A 23,698-nucleotide genomic window follows, 5' to 3' on the forward strand; every position below is an offset into this window, starting at 1 on the left:
CACGCACTCTCTGTGAAGCCTCTCACAGTTTACCCAGCCACTGAGTAGCAGAAATGTTTGAACCTTCAGAGGATGGGGTCTGAAAACAACAAGGCCCACAGAAAACCTGTCCCTTTTTGCCATAGGGGCATTTGGCAGCTTAGCACAGTGTTTCTGAACCTCAGCAGCTTTAAGATGTGTGGACTTCAGTTCCCAGAATTCCCCAGCCAGAATTGAAGTCCACACATCTTTAAGTTGCTGAGGTTCAGAAATAGTGGCTTAAAGCATGATATGTCCTTTTGATTTCAGTTTGTAAAATCAGAACAATAGCAGCCAAATTCAAATACCATATTAAACTATGTTTTAAGCCATCGTTTGTTGAATTAGCCACAGTTTGGCTGAGTTCACAATATGCTAGGTATATACCATGATGATGTACAAATAACAATGGCTTAGTATGTTGTGTGAACTCAGAAACTGTAATTCATAGAATGTAACTAACAAACATTTTTCAAATTCAGGATTGGCCTCTCAGACCACGTTTGAAGTCCATAAGCCCTGTCTGCCTGATTGTCTAACTCTTTTTGTCCTTCTTGAATTCTCTTTCCTCTGTCCCATTTTTCTAATTTTTATTTGGAATAACAAGGTTAAATTTGTGACATGATCTGCTTGTAAGTCTCATCTCGCTAGTTAAAGAGCAGTGCATAGAATATTAAAAATAAAAACAGTTCTCATCCTGGAAAAAGTCTTATTTTCAAACAACATACCTATTCCATTAGGAACTGGCCCAGAATGCAGAGCAGTGTGGTTGCCAATTACACAACCCTTTTGGAGTGAATTAGCTGTCTTGCATTGATCCAATTTAATTGCCCAGTCAAAACAGTACAGTGTTCAAGAACATTTAATAAAGTTAACAGCTCCACTCTGAGCATTGTTTATTGTTTAGAAATAATTCCCTGGAGTACACAGCTTAGTCAGGGAGGAAATGATTCTTGAGGCCCATTTCCTAGGTCCAAAGGAGAGGACAGTCTTGAAGCAAGGCAGCCTTGCAGAAGCCTGGCAATGATAGGGACAGGAGACAGCTGTTTCAGAGGTGATGTAGCTGTCAACCCTGGAAGCATCATTTCTGAGCTGGCAGACACTTTTCTCCATACAGGGGGCTTTCTTATTTTTTTTTTTAGTTTGCTAAGAGTGGATCCATCCTCACTTGCCTGCCTTGCAGATGAATGATATCATTGTCAAAGGGAAAGGGTTGGACCATAAACAAGATACCTGAGGGACTGTCTCATCCCCATTACATTGACCCGTCCCACCTGGTCATGCATGTTACGGACCCCATCTATAAGAGAATGCCGTTTGGTGGGGCCCAGGAAGCAGGCCTTCTCTGCAGTAGCTCCCACCCTCTGGAACATTCTTCCCCAAGAGGTGAGGCAAGCCCCCCCTCTCCTGACCTTCTGGAAAAAGTTGAAGAGCTGGCTCTGCCATCTCACTTGGGGTGGGAAGTGGGAAGGTAGTCATTCTTGGGGATGGTTGGTGCCTTAAGGTAGTCCTCATATATACTTGAATTGAATTGGAACTTTTTACTGCCATCTGGATTCTATTTTATATTTATATTTTGTATTTATATTTACAGTATATTTTATGTATTAATGTGGTTTTATTGTATTTTAATTTTTTAGCTCTATTGTAAACTGCCCAGAATCCCTCTGTCAGGGGGAGATGGGCGGTAGTGAAATTTGATAAATCAATAAATCAATACTCACAGAATGTCCATACCCCTTGGACAAAAAAGTTGGCTCCTGCTTGCATAGGAAGACTTACCTCCCTCCCTCCCTATCTGCCTGTCTTCTGCTATTCCCTGGTTCAGCAAATTAATGGCATAACTCTTTGAAAGCATCAGGAGGGTAGATATGGGAAGAGGTGCTTTGCACTGCGGTAGACACTGGTGGTGAAGATCAGCTGTGTTTGGGCTTGAGTTTTTCCCTTCTACTTCAGAAAGTGCAAGTTTTGTTTTGTAGACTTTCCATCAACTGTTTTAAATCAGTGGTTGAGTGTTTGACGTAATAACTGCTTTCATGACTGCCGCAAAATGTCACTTTTAACAAGAGAGGCGTTAAAGGTAGAGGGAGTTTACCAGGAAAATGACCCAGACATTCTTTAAGATTAACTTCATTTAACGCAGCTTCTCCTAGAACAATTCCTGGAGTTAGCTGTGAAATGTTCTGTATTAAATTCTCCTCTCCTCAAAGACCATTATCCATATGCGAAGTTCCAAGTGCCTTGCTAGAGGGCTTAGTTTCCTTTTGATGAGACATACTGTATGTTACAGTTATAATTATTTGTCTTGTTTGAAATTTACCAGCAGACATTACAAAGCAGAAAATAATCCCTCTTTTATTACAGGCCCCAAGTATTTGGGGAGAAGATCTGTTGACAAATTGTCTTTAGAATTCAAACGAGAGATCTAGTCACAGAATTCCATAGTCCCATTTAATTCAACCCTGATCACAGTGATCCAATGCAAAATATAGTTTATTCTCTCTCTCTCCCTCTCCCTCTCGCTCTCGCTCTGTCTCCATACACACACACAGAAAATGAAGAAGCACAGAAAGCTGTGTACTAGCAAAATGTACATACTGTAGCTCTAATCTGGACATTCCCTTATGCAAAAGTTGTTATAAATAGAAGCTCCAGACCCATGACATTTAACTGATTGTCCTTCCCCAGTCTGTTGTCCTATATGTGTTTGGACATCAGCTCCCCTCATTCTTAGCTCATGGAGTGATTGGAGGTATAATATTTTAACATATCTAGAGGACATCAAGTGGAGGAAAGCTGCTTTTTCATACATAGCAGACTTTTTTGCAATGCTCTGTTCTAACCACAATTCAGTGTTGGCACATAGGTTGCACCTTTGTCTCTTCTCTCCCAAATCCTCCCACTGGGGATTTGTAGCTGGTGGAAGAATACCAGAACACCATTAGGTAGGATCAAAAAATAGGCCCACCACCAATTTTGTAAGACCAAGTAATTAAAGAAGTACAGTTGGAGGGCAATGAAATGCTTAAGGGAAATCATGTATCTTTGTTTTGAATATAGACAGTCCCTCAGACAGTGCTCTCACTTCAATGTGCAGTGAAACAGAATGGATGGAAATTGGAAAAACACGAAGTACCTTTGGAAATCAGAAAGGAAAGCAACCTTTGTGAAGGTGAAGGTTAAATACAAAGTCAGGTTTCCCTTTCTGGTGTCACCAATTTTGTCATACATTGTAGATATTTCCACTCACAGAAGAGTTTGCATCACTGGATGTTGCCATTGTTAATGGAACATTATTTAAGAGATGTTTAGGTCTGACTGTCATAATTCCTTCTTTCATCATTTAGTTAATGTATAAATATAGGAGAACTCCTAGGTATAAAAATAGGGCCTACTTCAATCAAAATAGAGTTACACTTAGATGAGAAAGTTTATAAAAAGCATATCCCATATTAATAACCAAATTATGCAAGCATTATACTAATGTCAGATCTCTGGAGGCTGTGATCTCATGTAGCTTCTCTTGAATGAGCTCCTTTGGATTCAGTAGGTTGGAATAAATATATAGAGGACTGTGCTATAAAAGTATTGTTTATGTTCCAGCTCATTAGCTCACTAACACTGTAACTTGAAATAGCAGCTGCCTGCTTGAGGGTAAATGAGAAAGCACCCTGCTTATGCTATTTATTTTTAAGTGATATGACTTCACAGTTTACTTTTTGGACCATGATATGTTTGTACATGGATGTTAAACCTGAGGTAGTTCTATTAGTACAATATCACAAGACTCTTTATTTTGCTGCAATACACTTAAATAAGGGGACGCGGTGGCGCTGCGGGTTAAACCGCTGAGCTGTCGATCGGAAGGTCGGCGGTTCGAAACCGCGCGGCGGGGTGAGCTCCCGTTGCTCGTCCCAGCTCCTGCTCACCTAGCAGTTCGAAAACATGCAAATGTGAGTAGATCAATAGGTACCGCTTCGGCGGGAAGGTAACGGCGTTCCGAGTCGTCATGCTGGCCACATGACCCGGAAGTGTCTATGACAACGCCGGCTCCAAGGCTTAGAAACGGAGATGAGCACCGCCCCCTAGAGTCGGATTCGACTGGACTTTACGTCAAGGGAAACCTTTACCTTTACTACACTTAAATAACTAGACCCCGGAGTTAGCATTTTTCATTGATTATCTGCCATCAAGTCATTGTTGACTCCCAGCAACTACATAGACAGACTTTCTCCATGACAATCTGTCCCCAACCTGATCCTTCAGGTCTTCCAACAGTGTACCCATCACCACTGCAAAATCCATCCACCTTGCTGCTGGTTGTCCTCTTCTCTCCTTCCTTCCTTCCTCCCTCCCTCCCCAATATTGGAGCCTTTTCCAGAGAGCTATGTCTTCACATAATATGTCTGAAGTAGAATAATTTAAGCCTGGTCATTTTTGCCCAAGGGAGACCTCTGTATTGATTTGTTTGATGATCCATTTGTTTGTTTTCTTGGCTGTTGGTAGTATCAGGAGTCTTTTCCAACACCAAAGTTCAAAAGTGTTCAATATTCTTCCTATTGTGCTTCTTCAAAGTCCAACTTTTGCTTCCATAGAGTATCATAGGGAACATCATTGCTTGCCTTAGTCTGATCTCTGTAGATAGAGACACATCATGCGATCTGAGTATCTTTTCCAAGGCCTTCATGGCTGTTCTACCAAGTGCTAGTCTGCTATGTATTTCCTGACTGCTTGTTTCTTTACTGCTGATGGTTGAACCTAAGGTGGAAGGCAGAAACTATCCACCACCTTGATATCTTCATTGTCGATTCTACAAAACAAAAAAAAGACAGCTGTTGTTGGTTTTAGAGTTGCATCTCAAGCAAAAAGTTCCTAGATCATGCACTAACAGGCATGCAAAATGGTGTTCTGGTGTGTTTAATGACTTCCAATTGTGCTTCTTCATGGAAAGACTCCTCTGCCAGATCAGCTATGAACAGGGCTGGGCTCAGAAATAAAATATTTCAAATGTTAATCTGATCCCAACTATACTTCCCCTGCTTGTAGTATATATCTCTGGTAGAGACCTAGATGAGCTTTGCTAGTGCTCTAAATGTATGAAATCCCATCAAAAAGTATAAGCTGATTTCTTTCTTGTTCTCCTTTGCAGAAGCCCAAGGACACATTGGACCCCAGCTGGTGCAGCCGTTCTTATACCTCCTCCAGCATGTTGGGCTCTGATTTACGCCGGGGACGGAGACGCCTCTCATCCAGCCTGCAGGTCCCTCCATGGAAGCCCATAGACAGGGCACGCTCACCAGAGCCAGACAACGTCCAAAGGCCAACCACTCTGCCACTACGCATCCCTCCCCGAATTTCTATCACCCATGCTGACCCAGACAGGTAAGACAAGGCAAGGCAAGGGGAAGGAAGGCAATGAAGCAGGGACAGTATGGCAATTTGAACACACCAGTAGGCAATTCATCTGGAAGATACTGTAGAGAAAAGTTGGTGGTGATGGGGTGATTACTTACAGTGTAGGCTTTGCAAAAAGCTGTGGGAGGAACTATGTAATGGGAGAACCAATGTCCAATGAATTAGGAAGCTGATTTTTTTTCTTGCATCGTGTTTCATTTGTGACCCCATTCTTGGTGTTCATGTGATCCTTTCTGCATCTGCAAATGGCTGTGAGAGGGGCATGTGGATAAGCGATTCAAGGGCATGTTATGATAGAAATGTCGACCTGTGGCTGGATTGTGGTAAGTTTGGTAATAAGGACCCCAAATTTTCTGGCTAACAGTCCACTGAGCATCAGTAAACTTTATCTGACTACAGCTAAGGTAGGACTTGGGTTGTAAGACAACCTTGACTTTCAATATCAGTAGTGGCTCATGCTTGGAAAGGAGAAATCGGCTGAGTTGCTTCCTCATTCTGGGCCAAACTGTCCATCACAGAGAACAAGATGGGGACATTCTGTGGACAATGCTGGGGAGTTTAGAGAAAGAACCAGGAGAAGCTGCAGAGTTGCAGAAGGGGGCTGCCCTTTTCTTTCCTGGGAGAAATGCAAGGCACTAGGGCCACATCACCCATGTCTTGGGCTGGGATTTTGCTTGGGGGTGTGGGTGGGGATGTTTTAAATGTATTGTGCGTATTTTGGGGTTTATCCTTGCTGAGTTTCCCTACCTGAAAATGATAGAAAATGGTGTTTTCAGTTTTCAGCAGTTGTGGTCAGAGGGGACTCTGCAGGCTGCAGAAAAAGGCATAGGGAGTACAAGCTGCCATTCCTGCTGTTGTGTCCTTCTCTGTGAGGCCGGGTGGCTGTTCATAGCTGTGAGAGCTCCCCCTTGTGCTGTTATGCTGCTTCCACTACAAGAAAGTATAAATAAGAGAAGCTGTGGTCCTGTTTGGTCAAGGTCAAGTTCAAAGTCATTTCCATGATCAGGCACCGTCTGTCTTCCCAATCCATGAGTGTACTTTCAGATTCTTGTTGCACGCTGCAGTTTTTTAATTCAGAAAAATATTTGCATTTTGTAACTATTTTCCCCTGATTATAGTACAGTACCCACTGAAATGTAGACTTGAACCTTACATCAACAACAATCCTTGAACAGGTAGAGATAGCCTGCAAGATAGTAATTGCAGGAACCTTCCCTTTTTCCAGCTATGCCGTTCCTTGTCATTGTTATAAATGTAGATAGATTTTGTGTCGCACAAGCATTTTTATAGTAGCTGCCACCTGCTAATAAATTCAAATAAATAAATCAAATAATCTGTGCGAAGTTTTAATTTCTACAGTAGTTAGGTATAGATTCCTGGCAAGGCATTAGTTTAGTTGAGCATACACCTTCAGCTTCCAACACTTTCCAGCTTTTTATAAGTACCTGAAGGCATTATTATACAATTTCTACATATATTTTCAGGCGTTCAGGCAGAAGAGGCCTATGAAGGTTTCATGTTTATGAGAGAGAGATTCCTGTCCCACCTCCAAATATATGCATCATTTCAGACTGCTTGCAAGTTTAAAACCCATACAAATTTTAAAAATGATTGAATTACGGTGCTGAATGCAAATGAACGATAAAAATCTCTCATCTTAGGGAACAGGCAGGGTGGCATGGCAGGAGGCAGTCCCTCAGATCTCTTGGAACTCAGCCTTTTCAGTTTGAAGGTCAACACTAATACTTTGAACTGTGCTTAGAAACAAGAAGTACAGGACTTGGGTAATATAAACATTGTTTTATTAGTAATTGTTAAATGTCTCAGTTATAAGCCATAAATGTTGCCGGTGAACTGTTGTCCTAAAGGGATTCTTCTCCCCTGCTCTTTTGGGGGATGCTGGGCTGATTTACTGTAAAACCTTCTCAGAGATTCTTTGAAGGCATATCAGAAAGGCAGGCAGGTTCCCTGAAACGCAACAGGTCAGTTACCTGTTCACTGCAGTGTTGAACAGTGGTGAGTAGGACCACTGTGTGGCCACTTGCAGTGATTCTGGATAAAGGCCAAAAGATGGGCTGAGCCCTTCTTCCCTGGCACTGCTTGCCTCTCTAGCAAAAGAACCTTCCTCCCGCACTCACTTTCTAATCTATGTGGCTTCCTGAAGTTTTGCCCCATAAGCCTCATAAGGCTGCTGGGCCCTGTAATGATGCAGGGGCGAATCTGTGCTGCTGTGATCCACATACCCCTTCCCTATAGCCAATAATGGTAACACCCCTTCACCAATATAGTGGAAGAGCCCATCCTGTGCTTGATTTCAGTGGTGCAGTTGGCTGTGTGTGGTGGCTTTATTGTAGGATACTGCACTTTAGGCTTCACTCCCAATGGTGCAATGGTGCAACCTAGTTGGCCTGCCCAACGCACTGCACGTTTGGAGGGAGGGGACGTTAGTGTGCTCCAGCAGTTTCTGCAGGTCATAGTAATCCTGTGGCAGATGCAGGAGGGTGAGATGACAGGGGCCTGGACAGGTTTTGAGCCATTTGGTTTGTGTAGATTATATGTGTAACATCACTGAGAAGAGAAAATGGGATTGACTTCTCACTAAATGGTTATCTTGCAGTGGGTTGGCAAATACAAATCTCCCAATTTCAATTCAAGATGGGAAGGGATTAAGTCACATATCAGATCTCCAAATGTTAAACAGGGGACTCAAGCCCTGGACACATTTATGATAAATGTACTAGAAATCCAAGAACGTTGATTTCATTTTTTCCATGGTGGAAGGAAAGGGGAGCCAATAAAGTATGTACATTTACATAAAACAGTGACCATCATGACATTAATATTTTCAAACTGTTGTTACATCTATATCAGAAAAAAAGAAAGTGGACTTTAATTTTTTTTTAAGACTGAAACAGGTATGTTGTATAGTCTCCTTGCATGACATATTTAGTCTCAAAACTTTTGTTTTCCATTTAATTACTAATCCATTCATTATCATTCTCCATTCTCCCTCTTCCAGTTGTTTAGGCATTTAAGGAAATGCCCCTGTTTCTTTTCATGGGTCTTTTAAAAGCACGATATAATGCGTATTAGGACTATAGCTATGCTTTAGTACTTCAGAGTCTCCTGTGTGTAAAAGAGATGCTGGTAAAGTTAACCAGAGGGAGAAAAGACAACCTGTTTGAGCTTTGTTTGCTTGTTTTAGCCAGTTGTTAGGGAAAATAGACAGATTTTGATGTTTTGTTATTGTTTTAAAGCTGTAAATGTAAGAGAAACAGAACATTTCTGCACTGGATTCTGCCTCTAGTCCCATCAAGAATGATTGGGCTTTTCCATCCTAGAAGGCCCGCCTTGGGATGCAGAGGCTTTAGGCCTGGGGCTGTCGTCAGGATGGGAACTTTTCATTTTAGGAATAGGCTGGTATCAGCTCTTTATCCAGAAGAGCAGACAGAGATGCTGCCGCATTGGACTCTGCGCAATTCATAGTAGCCAATCTCAGTCTCACTAGAGCTACAAGTAATTGTTTTAAAAAGGGACGTATTTGTACAGAAGGAGAGCACCACATCCTTGGACATGGGGGTAGTCTAAGTAAGGATTTTTCTGGGTAACCCGTCAGTGGCCCTTACAGGCAGACATTAAGACCAGCTAAGTGTGAGCTAGATTAAATATCCAGTAGCTGGAGCATGTGTGCATTCATCTTTCATTGTGGCATGTTGATGCAGGCATTCATCTCCGTCTTAAGAACTGTGGGTGTGATCTCTTTTACTCCAAACATGCTTCAGTTTGTTCAAGCATGTATTTATCTCTTCTCTTCTTCCTCTTATCATTATACATGTATCAGAGCCTTACAGTTAATCCAGGGGGATTTGTGATGAAATTGGGCTCTAAAGTCACCAGGCACACCATCTGTATTAAGTGGTTTATTCAGATCAGAGATATAAATTTCCTTGCCATGGAAATCCCCTTTAAAACCACCTTCATCTCCTTAACCAACCTCCTTCCTTTTCAACCTGCCTGCAAGAGGGGCTGGCATAATCCTACTGATGTTCTCCCAGTACTGTAGATAATCTCCCTGTTTGCCACCTTCCTGGCAACTCAGAACAGAGGCTGGAAGAGTTACAGGAAAGTCATGATCAGTTAAAGAACATCACATTATTTCTGAATTACAAAGCATATTTCGGCTTTTCAAGTATATATTGACTCCTGTGAATTGAACTCTTTACAAAACTTATTCAGCATGCGGTACAGCAAGGGAGGCTAACTCTGCCATTTCTGCAGCACATTTCTGTCTATGTCTGTTGAAAGGATTGATTATTTCTGTATTATAATGGGAAACTAGTGTGGCACATTACACTTTCAGCCATGTAAACACAATGTGCATTAATAATGACATTTGGCATTTATAACATATTGCAAAATAGTCAGGCAATGTACAAATTTAATAAATAAATACCGGGGGGGGGACACCCCATTTTCACATCTACTTTAAAATACTGGTAGTTGCTTGTCTGTTATGGAACAACAATATGTTCCACAGAGAACTGCAATGCAATAATAGTGCAAGTAGCCTATAATATTCAGCATAAACTATTTAGCAATACTATTGAAAGTTATCCTGAGTTATGAATGAGGAAGTTCCTACAAAGTTCCCAAACTTCAACTATACTGCCACAGTAATTGCACAATATTCCTGTAATGTATTATTTTTATCTGCATATTGCAGATGGGATGAGAGGATGCTGGCTTGACTTGGGTCACCTAGTGAATTAATGGAAAGAGCAAGTTTAAACTAGGAACTTCCTCATTCATAACTCAGGATAACTTTCAACAGTATTTCTAAATAGTTTGTGCTGAATATTATAGGTGACCTGCACCATTATTGCATTGCATTCTCTGTAGAGCATATTGTTGTTCCGTAACAGACAAGCCACTGCCAGTATTTTAAAGTAGATGTGAAAATGGGGGGTGGGTGGGTTTCCAGGTATGTATGTAAGTATGTATGTATGTATGTATGTATGTGTATATTTATTTATTAAATTTGTATACTGCCTGCCTCCCAGCAACTCTGGGTGGTTCACAAAATTAAAAAACGGAGGAAAATAACAATAAAACTATGCAACAGTAAGGACAAGGAACAAAAGATGGCAAAAAGGGACAGACCCAGCCCCTCAGAAGAGGCTTCAAGCACCCTAGCCAAAGGCCTGGGCAAAGAGCCAGGTCTTCAAGACCCTCTGAAACACCAGCGGGGTGGGAGCCACCAGGATCTCAGAGGGAACCTCACCCCAGAGAGCAGGCCCTGAGACAGACAAAGCCCACTCTGGGATCCTGACAGATGGCATTGTTTAACAGAAGGAACCTGGAACACGCCAACTGTGCTGGATAAAATGCAGCATCAGCCTGAACTAGCATGGCCAGTGATGAGAACTGTAATCCAAGAGCATCTTAAGGACCGCTCTGGTGTAATGTTGGAGATGAGCTTTCCATGAGGCAAATCACAGTGTCTTGAAGGTAACTAATGCAGAAGACTTGTCTGAGTTGCACCTTTGTGTTGATCATACTGTTGTCAAGGCTTAGCATTAACAGCCGACCAGTCTGACAGTCTGAAACTTCTTGGCTTGTTGTGACACCCTATTTCTGAATAAAAGTAGGGGGCCCTTGTCTGAGATAGATTAAATGTCCAGCAGTGGAGCGTGCATGCATGTCAATACACAGACACGGATGCTGTAGCGGAAACAGCTCAGTTGAAACTATTTCTGGCTTTGACTCCTCCGGTGTTGACAACAAAAAGGATAACAATCCAGTCTAGTCAATAACAGTTCTGGCAAGATTCGTGTCCCCAAATCCATTGCTATTCTTTGACTGTTCTGAGGCATGACGGCATCACGGATAAGATGGTGATTAGGAATAGTGGGGTGCATTTGAATTCCAGGTGTAATGCAATGGAGTTTAGGCCTTAATTCAACGCAATTAAAGGAGGTAGCGTGTGCTATCATTACTACTCCCTGGTGTGTTAGAGAAGGGATGTTAGCTAAAAGCATACTTATTTTTAGCAGGTCCTTGGATTTTTTTAGAACTATATAAATAGTTTTGTTTAGGGGGTAGTGTCCCCAAGAGCCCTATTAGGTGAAGCAGCCTGATGTGCTCTAAGGAGATTGGTATTCATCTGCAGCCTGAATTTTAGACTAATCGGAATAGCAGTGATGTTTTTAACACCAGGGAAATAGAGTCTGGCCATCACTTTCTGTAACAGCAAAATGTCCCACATACAGTATAACTATTCAAAAGTACAACAGATTGAGGTAGTCTGATTTATTCCCATGAAACTAGGTACAGCATAGCACTATCATTGCCTGAGGATATATGAATTTGGTCATTTTTAAGACCATGGACTATTAGCTTAGGGTACCTTTTGCATGTATGGTGTACAAGTATAATGATGAATGACAATAATGATATAATGATATATGAATGTTTCTACATTGTAAAAGTATACAAAACAAACAAAAGATAGAAAGTACCAGTATAATGACTTCAATTTTACATCTAAACAGGTAAATTGTGAATGTGGAAAAAACTGCTTGCAGATATTTCCTTATGTATCCAATACGTGGGTGTCCTTTTTTTCCTTGCAACCTTTACCAGATAGTCCTCAGCAAATTTTAAAAATATATTTTAAGGAATTTAAAATTAGGAAGGGTTTTAAAAACAGCAGGAGCTAAATTATGAAACCAGTAAAATCTTCACTAAAAAGCAAAACAAACAAACAGAAATAATTCCTAAGGCCTTCTTATAAGAAGGAACTGAAGGAACTAGGTCAGGGGTTCTTAACCTGGGGTCCATGGGTTTTAGGGGATCTGTGAATTCAGATGGGGAAAAAATTACATTATCAAACCGAAATTTAGCTTTTCATTCAGTACTGTAATGTATGTAACCAACCAAGTGATTTATGGCCTCTAGACTCAAAAAATGTTTGTTAGCTTCAATGAATCTCACTATCTAAAATGATTGTACCCTTAAAATGGTATTGTCTTGTTATATATTTAATGGCTTAATAAAGAAGCACATATACAGTATTACAGTATTACATATTTGTTATTTTTTTAATATTTTGATAACTGTATTTGAGCATAATTTGTTTCCTCTGTAATTCAGTCCATATGAAGGTATTTCAATTTATGCATTTAAAAACATTTTTCTGAGAAGGGGCCTGTAGGTTTCACCAGACTCTCAGAAGAATCCAGTTGGATGTCCTTGTGGCAGGTCACGGGTGGGGCTGAAATCAAGGTCCTGAAAAGGCAGTGCTTCCCATAGCCCATGCCAAATCTTCACAGAGTAAAACTTAAAGTGAACCCCAAAATCAGCAAGAGGCCAGTGCAGTTGGAATAGAATGGGTTAACACGCATTCCAACAGGCACCTCTGATGGTTGCTTTTTCCACCATCTGAACTCTCCTAGCTGTGCTTCAGGCTGCATCGTGTAGAATCGATCTGGATATAACCAAGCGGTGAGTAATTAAAGCTTGGTCCGCTTTCTCGAGAGAAGCTGAGCCAACGTAAACCAATAAAAGAGTTCCTGATGGCTTATTTCTGTTTCCTTCCACATGTGGCAGTTGTGCCCATCTGAGACTGATGCAGCTTGGGAAGCTGACCTAAATGGCAGTCAGCTCAGCTCCTGCTCCAGAGGAAACACCACAAAGGGCTCTTTTTCCATCCTTGAGGTGGCCAAAAACTGTGCTGGCATGCTGCACAGCGCTTGTGCTGCTGAGCAAGGAATGAGGCCAGAGAGTGCTGCTGTCCTTGCACTTTTTATGGGGGGTGCATTAAGGAAGATGACTAGTGAGTTCCTCTGGCTTCATTTGCCCTCCTACCGAACATATCTGGTGGCTGGAAAACATTCACCAATTGCTATCCTTAACCTGGGGCTGGGACAAGTTGCTGCAGTGGCATCCTTTGCCACCTGGCAGAACTTGCTTTGGTTTGGTGCAAGGGGGTGGGGGGGCAACTACTGGTGATAATCCAGTTCCTTTCAGACATAGAGTCCGGAATAGAGCTGCTCCAGCATTATTCTGGGATAACATTATTCAAGTAAAAAAAAAAATCCTATCAGGGTCATTCTCTTGGCTCTTCTCTACCTTGTAATCCACAGGTTTTTTTCCTGTAATTTGTATTTCCAGTTTGAATGCCTTATCTATTTTGTAATCCACACTTTTTTTTATCCAATATTTCTGATTCCACTATTTCTGCATCAAGCAAAATTTGTTTCACATCTGTCATTCCTTCATTAACATCTTTTAGACATAGTCTATCCATAGAAGTGAGAGCCAGTTTGATGTAGTGGTTAAGGCACCAGGCTAGAAACTGGGAGACTGGGAGTTCTAGTCCCGCCTTAGTTACAAAGCCAGCTGGGTGACCTTGGGCCAGTCACTCTCTCTCAGCCCCGGGAAGCAGGCAAGGGCAAACCACTTCCAAAAAACCTTGCCAAGAAAACTGCAGGGACTTCTCTAGGCAGTCTCCGAGAATTGGACACAACAGCTTACAAAAAAATCCATAGAAGGAGACATTGTTACGAATATTGTTGATATTATGGCTATTAATTTCTGGCCCCATTCTTCGAAGATCTCCCTTAATATTTTGGATGTTACAGTATTTTGTATCATTTTGTAAATCCCAATTCTAAAGCCAAGTTTTCTTCTTTTTTGCCTGGACTTTAGTCCCCTCTAGTGTCCAATTTAAATCATAAAGTCTCTTATCTCTGTTATGACTTGCAGTAGTCAAAATAATTCTGGTTCTCACAAAAAGCTGTTTATTATATATAGTTAATTCCAAAATCTTATAGTAAAAATTTCAATACTCCAAATTTGTCTTGACCCTTAATTTGTTTATAACTTTCTTAGTTCAAAATCTTGTTTAGCCTTTTGCCATTTATTTCAAAATCTTTAAGTTCTTTAAGTTCTTAAACTCATAGTTAATTTTTCTTTTGCTCAGGAATAAAGATACACTCACCAGGTGACCTTTTAGACTTGTCATTCCAAAGACCTCTAATAGCCTTAAGATACTGAAATAAGCAGTTTCCAAAAGTGATTAGAAGTGAGGTTAGCAAACTTAGTGTCCTTTAAAAGGTGCTGCCGCAGTTGTGAGCTTGATGATTCATCCCTTCATCTTCCGGCACTCAGACCCCCTGGAGACCACTATCTTGTGGTCTCCTCAGAAGGAGCAGCTGTCCAGAGCACATGTGGGTGATCTCCTGTCCTCTCCTTGTCTGGAGAATTCCCGAAGAACCGGTCTCCTCACGAGTTCTTCAGTCATTGTCTCCGCTCTTCATGAAGATGTGTTTAGCTTGCCATGCCTCCCCTGGAAGAAAGGAAGAAACTTTGTGAGCACTAACTCTGGCACGATCAGAAGCAAATAGCTTGAAGCCAGACTAGTCCATTATCAGGGGACAGCCATTGCTCCCATCCAAATGCATGAGGTTTTCACTCTGTTGTACTGTGCAGGGCCCAGGCCACCTTTTTCTCTTTCTAAGCAGCGGAGCGCATTATCAAAGAAACAGTGAGCTACAGCTGACCCCCATTTTTATCTTCTGTTATGTTTGTGATCAGGAAGTGTTCTTGTAAATATGATGTTAGAGATTGTTCCTTTGCTTTGCAACATGCTAGCTTTCAATTTTTAAAAGCATTTAAAGAGTCTTTAAGGAATTGAACTCATCTGGGGCAAGGTGCCTAAGGAGCACTCATGTACCATGTTGCTGCATATCCTTGCTATAATGATTAAAACCAGCATCTTGTATTGAGCCTGAAGACATGTTGTTCAGAGTGGCAGGGAAGGAAGCCATGCTAAATATTAGAGAGACCCTGGGCACTGCTCCAAATCATCTGGAGGGCACCAGGTTTGCAAAGACTGATTGCCTTATTTAATGCCCCTTTCCTATATCTTTCCAGATGCTGGTTTTGAGATGGAGTACCTAAAAATGTACCCAGTGTCCTAAATGTTAAGTTACTTCTTTTAAAAAAGTGACCTGGAATAACCAGGTTTTTTTGGAATAGTTATTGAAACTACATGGGAGTGAAGCCATGGCCAGACTAGAAGACTTCTTGGGAGACGTAGGAGAAGAGACCTTGGGTTTTTGTTTTTGTTTGTTTTTGAGAACTAAAGTGTTTCTCTGGTTTTGTAAGACTGCAGCTGTCCTTTAAGCTACTTAGAGCTTTCTATCATCCCTTCAACTTCAAGGGTTCCCTCCACCTCCACCCCCCCTACAATGCATAGGAGGCTTAACAAATATTCTTTTTTTTTAAAAAAAAATCACTTCTATTTCACAGAATCTTCAGGATCAATATGCTAGAGCAGGTTACCTATGATCAAAGATTGGGAGATTTAGGCTCTTTTGGCTTAACACAAACAAGGGCTATTTCTTAGCAGTGTATAAAATCATGTGATAGAGAAAAAAAATGAGAAGAAGTTTTCTCTCCTCTCTTATAATGCTGGAACATGAGGTCATTTGATGAACCTGGTGGGACAGGAAATTAAGTACAATAAACAATGGACTTAGCTGCCAGAAGATATATTCAGGATTACCATAGTTTGTTGAATACGCCATCGTAGCCTTGTTTTGACAGAATGCTAAATTATAAGAGATAGGTTCCAAATATCTTATTAAGCCAAAAACAAACAAACCACATCAAGTTGTGCTGTTTAGTGTGCTATCTGAACTGAGACTGTAGCCAAGGTAGGAAATATTAACCACAGTCTGTAGTCATAGCTTCTTCCAGGCTATGGGTGTGTCACAGCTTTGTCTGAACCTGGATTAATGGCTGGTCTATGATTAAGTACCTATTAATCCTCTCAGGAAATGTTACTGGATATAAGAATTGTCAAAACATGCCCTTTGTTCCTGGACTTTGTGCACTGGAAGATGATTTTAAAAATCAAAACGATTGATTGATTGATTGATTGATTGATTATGTGCCATCAAGTTGTTTTCAACTCCTAGCAACCACATAGATTTTCTCCATGACAATCTATCCCTAACCTGTTCTTTCAGGACCCCCAAGGGTCCACTCATGGCCCGTGTAATTGAGTTCATTCACCTTGCTGCTAGTCGTCCTCTTCTTCTCTTTCCTTCCATCTTTCCCAGCATTAGAGTTGGGGAAAAAAATCAAAAGGGGGGGAGAATTTGTCTTCTATACCTCACCCAGCATGAAGGCATCCTGATCATGCATCTACTTTTCGTTAAACCAAAACAAGCCAAACCTGGAAGTAATGGCCAGTAATCTACCATACTTCAGCAAAGGATCGTTACCTTGTCATGGTGCTGGAGCTTGAGCACCTCAATGATGCCATGAGCTAAACCGTGAAGGGCCACCCAAGACGGGAAGGTCATGACAGAGAGGTCAGACTAAATGCGATCCCTGGGGAAGGTAATGGCAACCCACCCCAGTATTTTTGCTGTGAAAACTAAATGGATCAGTACAACCAGAGATATGTCGGTATACCATCGGAAGATGAGACCCCCAGGTTGGAAGATGGTCAAAATGCTACTGGGGGGGAACAGAGGATGAGTTCAACTAGCCCCAGACATGATGACGCAGCTAGCTCAAAGCCGAAAGGACGGCTAGCGGCCGACGGTGCTGGTGGTGAACGGCGAATCCGATGTTCTAAGGATCAACACACCATTGGAACCTGGAATGTAAGATCTATGAGCCAGGGCAAATTGGATGTGGTTATTGGTGAGATGTCAAGATTAAAGATAGACATTTTGGGCGTCAGTGAACTGAAATGGACTGGAATGGGCCACTTCACATCAAATGACCACCAGATCTACTGTGGACAAGAGGACCACAGAAGAAATGGAGTAGCCTTCATAATTAATAGTAAAGTGGCTAAAGCAGTGCTTGGATACAATCCAAAAAACGATAGAATGATCTCAGTTTGAATTCAGGGCAAGCCATCTAACATCACAGTGATCCAAATATACGCCCCAACCACAGATGCTGAAGAAGCTGAGATAGAGCAGTTCTATGAGGGTCTGCAGCACCTACTGGACAACACGCCTAAAAGAGATGTTATTTTCATCACGGGAGACTGGAATGCTAAGGTGGGCAGTCAAATGACACCTGGAATTACAGGTAAGCATGGCCTGGGAGAACAAAACGAAGCAGGACATAGGCTGATAGAATTTTGCCAAGACAACTCACTCTGCATAACAAACGCTCTCTTCCAACAACCTAAGAGACGGCTTTATATATGGACTTCACCAGATGGACAACACTGAAATCAGATTGACTACATCCTTTGCAGCCAAAGGTGGCGGACATCTATACAGTCGGTAAAAACAAGACCTGGAGCTGACTGTAGTTCCGATCACGAACTTCTTCTTGCACAATTTAGGATCAGACTCAAGAGATTAGGGAAGACCCACAGATCAGCTAGATATGAGCTCACTAATATTCCTAAGGAATATGCAGTGGAGATGTCCTAACAGCCAGGAACCACGCTGAGACAAGGAACTGGTCTCTAATGTTTTATTGCTTGTACATAACAGGAATCCTAACAAACTGAAGAAGCGTGGGAAAAACCCAAACATATAAACCCCAAAGGGTTAAGGTGGTCCCGATCTGTGTCTCTTTGAATGGCTGCCCAATTCCTCAGTGCTACGCATGTGCTTAACAGTCTGGATGGGAGCCCCCTGCTCGCCATCCTTACTCATGACAGGAGGTGAAGAATAGATTTAAGGGACTGGACTTAGTAGATAGGGTCCCGGAAGAACTATGGACAGAAGTCCGCAACATTGTTCAGGAGGCGGCAACAAAATACATCCCAAAGAAAGAGAAAACCAAGAAGGCAAAGTGGCTGTCTGCTGAGACACTAGAAGTAGCCCAAGAAAGAAGGAAAGCAAAAGGCAGCAGTGATAGGGGGAGATATGCCCAATTAAATGCAAAATTCCAGAGGTTAGCCAGAAGAGATAAGGAATTGTTTTTAAACAAGCAATGCGCGGAAGTGGAAGAAGACAATAGAATAGGAAGGACAAGAGACCTCTTCCAGAAAATTAGAAACATCGGAGGTAAATTCCAGGCAAAAATGTGTATGATCAAAAACAAAGATGGCAAGGACCTAACAGAAGAAGAAGAGATCAAGAAAAGGTGGCAAGAATATACAGAAGACCTGTATAGGAAGGATAACAATATCGGGGATAGCTTTGACGGGGTGGTCAGTGAGCTAGAGCCAGACATCCTGAAGAGTGAGGTTGAGTGGGCCTTAAGAAGCATTGCTAATAACAAGGCAGCAGGAGACGACGGCATCCCAGCTGAACTGTTCAAAATCTTGCGAGATGATGCTGTCAAGGTAATGCATGCTATATGCCAGCAAATTTGGAAAACACAAGAATGGCCATCAGAGTGGAAAAAATCAACTTATATCCCCATACCAAAAAAAGGGAAACACTAAAGAATGTTCAAACTATCAAACAGTGGCACTCATTTCACATGCCAGTAAGGTAATGCTCAAGATCCTGCAAGGTAGACTTCAGCAACTCATGGAGCGAGAATTGCCAGATGTACAAGCTGGGTTTAGAAAAGGCAGAGGAACTCAGGACCAAATTGCCAATATCCGATGGATAATGGAAAAGGCCAGGGAGTTTCAGAAAAACATCTATTTCTGTTTTATTGACTATTCTAAAGCCTTTGACTGTGTGGACCATAACAAATTGTGGCAAGTTCTTAGTGGTATGGGGATACCAAGTCATCTTGTCTGCCTCCTGAAGAATCTGTATAACGACCAAGTAGCAACAATAAGAACAGAACACGGAACAATGGACTGGCTTAAGATTGGGAAAGGAGTACGGCAGGGCTGTATACTCTCACCCTACCTATTCAACTTGTACGCAGAACACATCATGCGACATGCTGGGCTTGAGGAATCCAAGGCTGGAGTTAAAATCGCTGGAAGAAACATTAACAATCTCAGATATGCAGATGATACCACTTTGATGGCTGACAGCGAAGAGGAACTGAGGAGCCTTATGATGAAGGTGAAAGAAGGAAGTGCAAAAGCTGGCTTGCAGTTAAACCTCAAAAAAAACCAAGATTATGGCAACCAGCTTGATTGATAACTGGCAAATAGAGGGAGAAAATGTAGAAGCAGTGAAAGACTTTGTATTTCTAGGTGCGAAGATTACTGCAGATGCTGACTGCAGTCAGGAAATCAGAAGACGCTTAATCCTTGGGAGAAGAGCAATGACAAATCTCGATAAAATAGCTAAGAGCAGAGACATCACACTGACAACAAAGGTCCGCATAGTTAAAGCAATGGTGTTCCCCGTAGTAACATATGGCTGCGAGAGCTGGACCATAAGGAAGGCTGAGCGAAGGAAGATCGATGCTTTTGAACTGTGGTGTTGGAGGAAAATTCTGAGAGTGCCTTGGACTGCAAGAAGATCAAACCAGTCCATCCTCCAGGAAATAAAGCCAGACTGCTCACTTGAGGGAATGATATTAAAGGCAAAATTGAAATACTTTGGCCACGTAATGAGAAGACAGGACACCCTGGAGAAGATGCTGATGCTGGGGAGAGTGGAGGGCAAAAGGAAGAGGGGCCGACCAAGGGCAAGGTGGATGGATGATATTCTAGAGGTGACGGACTCGTCCCTGGGGGAGCTGGGGGTGTTGACGACCGACAGGAAGCTCTGGCATGGGCTGGTCCATGAAGTCACAAAGAGTTGGAAGCGACTAAACGAATAAACAACAATCTACCATAACAGTGACTGCGATGTTGCCAACCACTGCTAGCAGTGATTTATCACATCAGGTAGCTGCAATAGGAGCCTTTTATCCATTGAATGTGGCCTGTGTTTTAGCCTAACCTGGCATACAGGATTATTTTGAGGTTAAAATTAAACATGCCCTCATGCCTTGGAGGAAGAGATAAAAATGTTAATAACTTTAATAGCTGTCATGAGAATGCCAATGCAGTTTCTTTCCAATTTCCTGAGCTTTGTCTTTCTCCTACCCCATAAGCCTCTCTTGTCACAAAACTTGCTCTTCTTAAACTTCTGCTAATAAAGGTCCTTGATGAAGAATGCCTCTCCCCTCCCTTTACCATTTGAGAGAACGGTGGCTGCCTTGAAATTATAATGATGATGGATTAAATAAAACGTTTGGTATGCAAGGCCATATGAGATGAGAACTGTGACACCACCTTTTCTCATTCGCTTTTCTGGCTGTTACTCATTGTTGAATACAAAACAAGCACATTTTCGTGAGCAGCAAGAGATACCAATCCTGCCTTGCTTTTGGTGCTCTCAGGTCTTTCTGTGTGAAAAACTGGATAACATTGAGAGAGGAACTGCAACAGTTAGTACGAGCAGTGTCTGAAAAATAGATATACAGGCAGTCCTCCTTTAGTGACCACAATTGGGACTGGCAACTCAGTCATTAAGTGAAGCAATCGCTAAGTGAAACCATGACTGTGCTTATGACCTTTCTTCAGTTTTCCTTTGCTTTACAGACCTCTGAAAGTTGTAAATGTGAAGATTAGTTGCAAAATTACTTTTTCATTACTGTTGTAACTGCGAATGGTTGCTGTATGAGGCAGTAGACCGTCCCACTATACTGTAAGAGTTTAGGGTGAGACCTTCAAGGTCATGTGTTGAAACTAAATGTGAAGAGATTCAGGACCCAGAAAAGGAGGACTTCTTTACACAACACATCTGACTATGGAACATGGAGAGCCAGCTTGGTCTAGTGATTAAGGTGCTGGGCTAGAATCCAGGGGACTGTGAGTTCTAGTCCCACCTCAGGCCTGAAAGCCGGTTGGGTGACCTTGGACCAGTCGCTCTCTCTCAGCCCAACTCACCTCACAGGGTGGTTGTTGTGGGGAAAATAGGAGGAGGAAGGAGTATGAGGTATGTTTGCTGCCTTGAGTTATTTCTAAAAATAATAAAGTGGGGATAAAAATAAAATAAAGAAACATACAGTGAAATGTGCTGCTGCCAGTTCAGGTGATGGTCACCAATTTAGATGTTCCAAAGGGACTAGCCCAGTGTTTTTCAAACTTGGCAACTTTAAGATGTGTACTGGTTGGGGAATTCTGGAGTTGAAGTCCACACATTTTAAAGTAGCCAAGTTTGAAAAACACTGGGCTAGACAAATCAATGGAAGATCTGCTTGTCACTGGTTACTAGTTTTGATGGCTGTTTATTACTTCCTGAGGATCAGATGCTGGGAACCAGGGAGTTATCTAAATTAGGCAACAGCCAGTTCTGATAACAGTTTATCAAGTTAGCTCTTAAAAAGGAAAAATATCAAAGTAGTTAATAATCAGGATGTACTCACACATCTTTTTAAAAGGTGAATTGTTTCAACAAAGGTAAAAAAGACAGTGAGTCACAATAATGGCAATAAGACAGAGGTTCTCAAACTTTGTGGTACTAAAATTTCAAGCAGTACTGACCTTTTTCATCACCCTAATACCATAAGCTCAGGAATTTGCTCTAAATAATACAATTTAACTAAAATTAAATGGAAACCTTTGAGAAAAGCAGTGCTTTTCAAATGGAAGACTGACAGGAAAAATTTGTTTTCCTTATAAAGAATTCCCTTTGAGCTGGATGACATTTCTGGATTATAAAAGGTTAGAAAATGTGGTCCTTTACTCAGAGAACTGAAAAAATAAGGAGAAATAGCTCGATAGCCCTCTTGAGTATGGACAGAAAGTATGAGTGCTTAGAGATAATTTTTTCCTTATGGACTTTCCTCCCCCTCTTTTCAACAATGCTGATGTTATAATTAAAACATTTAAAGACTGTACTGGTTAAGGGAATTAGCTGCAATTCTATACTTACTGGCCACCCTTCTGCTTAGAACTGAAATGACGTTTTGTGCTCAGTTTCCTACTAAACTGACTAGTAATATGTAGAGATAATATTTGGGAGAAGGTTTCATCCACAAGCCACAATTATGCATATCAGGGTCTGTTAAAAAGGAACCAATAGAAGTTAAATTCTTCTTTAGGTGCTTCAATCCCAGTATTTTCAAAACTATTGGAGCTGAGATATAAACTCACATTTTACCCCACTCTGCCTAGGCAGCCTGGCTGTCCAGAAAACCCAAACTGCAGTACCATCAGAGCTCTGCTTTTCCTGTAGATGAAAACCTGATTCCTGTCATTTGCACTCTGAGCTTTCCTTCCAGCTTCTCCAGGTCGAGCAGGAAGAAGGTGAGGTCTTGGCTTAGCTGTAACATGTGTGACAATTTAACAACTGGTTCTTATGATCTGGCTAGATAATGCCACTGTGGAAAGGCACAGTGGAACCATGCTAGTGCCCTCCTATCTATATAGCGAGTTTCCTGAATGCACCTGTTTGGGCCCTGTGCGTTCCAAACCAGAAAGAATTCAACATAGCAGTCCAAGGATGCCAGGGGCTGATGACAAGGCTGATCTGTTCCAGGCATTGCATGACAGCGGGGGCAAAAAAACAGATAAAGCCCCCATCCACCCATATTTGGGGATTCCAGCTCCCATCAGACCCAGCCCACATGGCTAGTGACAAGGGATTGTAAGATTAGTAGTCTAGTCTATCTGGAGGGTGTCTGGTTGTCTCTTTTTTACCAGGCTCTCATTTTCTGCCAGACTGTGGATTGGTAATACAGGTGCAGTGCAGTTCAGGGTACCTTCCTTGGCCAAAGAAAGATGGTACACTTTTGCATTTAAGTTGCAGGCTCATTAAGCAAAATTAGCATTATGCTAAGTGCCACTAGAAATGAGGCCCAAGGTGATACTCAGAAAATAGAGGCAAGCAGCAAAATGTCATGCATACAAGTCACATTTGAAGTACTTGTATCTTGTCAGCACTTGTTCCAAGTGACAAGTTGGATTAAATGGTTGGAGGATAATAACCAGGATTTTCAGAAATTTCTTCTCTCTGTACCTAATTACAAAGCCTTGCCATCTCTTTTTTTACCAGCTTAACTCTCCCAGAGACAATGCACACTTAATGTAGCCAAATAGATAATGTAATCATGGCTTGTAAAGTATCAGGTTGTAAAGAGAGAGACAACTCCCCGTGTGTTGAAGAAGAAACAGATTCCACTGGGTGTATTGTCTCTTTTTTTGATCGACAATTTGCATTTGGACGCTGAAAGAAGTGCTGGAACTCTTTTTGGAGAATGGAGCATTAATAGCAATGGGCCATTAATAGGAATTAATTGGTTGTATCTGCCCACTGCTGTACCAAAAGTACATCTTTGATCAGCATAATTGTAGGTAACATTTTGG

At 41.7% G+C, this 23,698-nt stretch overlaps 1 protein-coding gene across 1 annotated transcript in view; it reads left to right on the plus strand.

The window, feature by feature from the left end:
- LOC134490942 (3',5'-cyclic-AMP phosphodiesterase 4B-like) overlaps window positions 1-23,698 on the plus strand; it is a 186,956-nt gene that overhangs the window by 101,792 nt on the left and 61,466 nt on the right. The window contains exon 3 of the mRNA XM_063294329.1: window positions 5,168-5,400. Within this exon, the coding sequence (XP_063150399.1) occupies window positions 5,168-5,400 (233 nt within the window). The remainder of the gene's footprint in view (window positions 1-5,167; window positions 5,401-23,698) is intronic.

The sequence above is a fragment of the Candoia aspera genome, chromosome 2 (assembly GCF_035149785.1).
Source record: "Candoia aspera isolate rCanAsp1 chromosome 2, rCanAsp1.hap2, whole genome shotgun sequence".
Classification (NCBI taxonomy): domain Eukaryota; kingdom Metazoa; phylum Chordata; class Lepidosauria; order Squamata; family Boidae; genus Candoia; species Candoia aspera.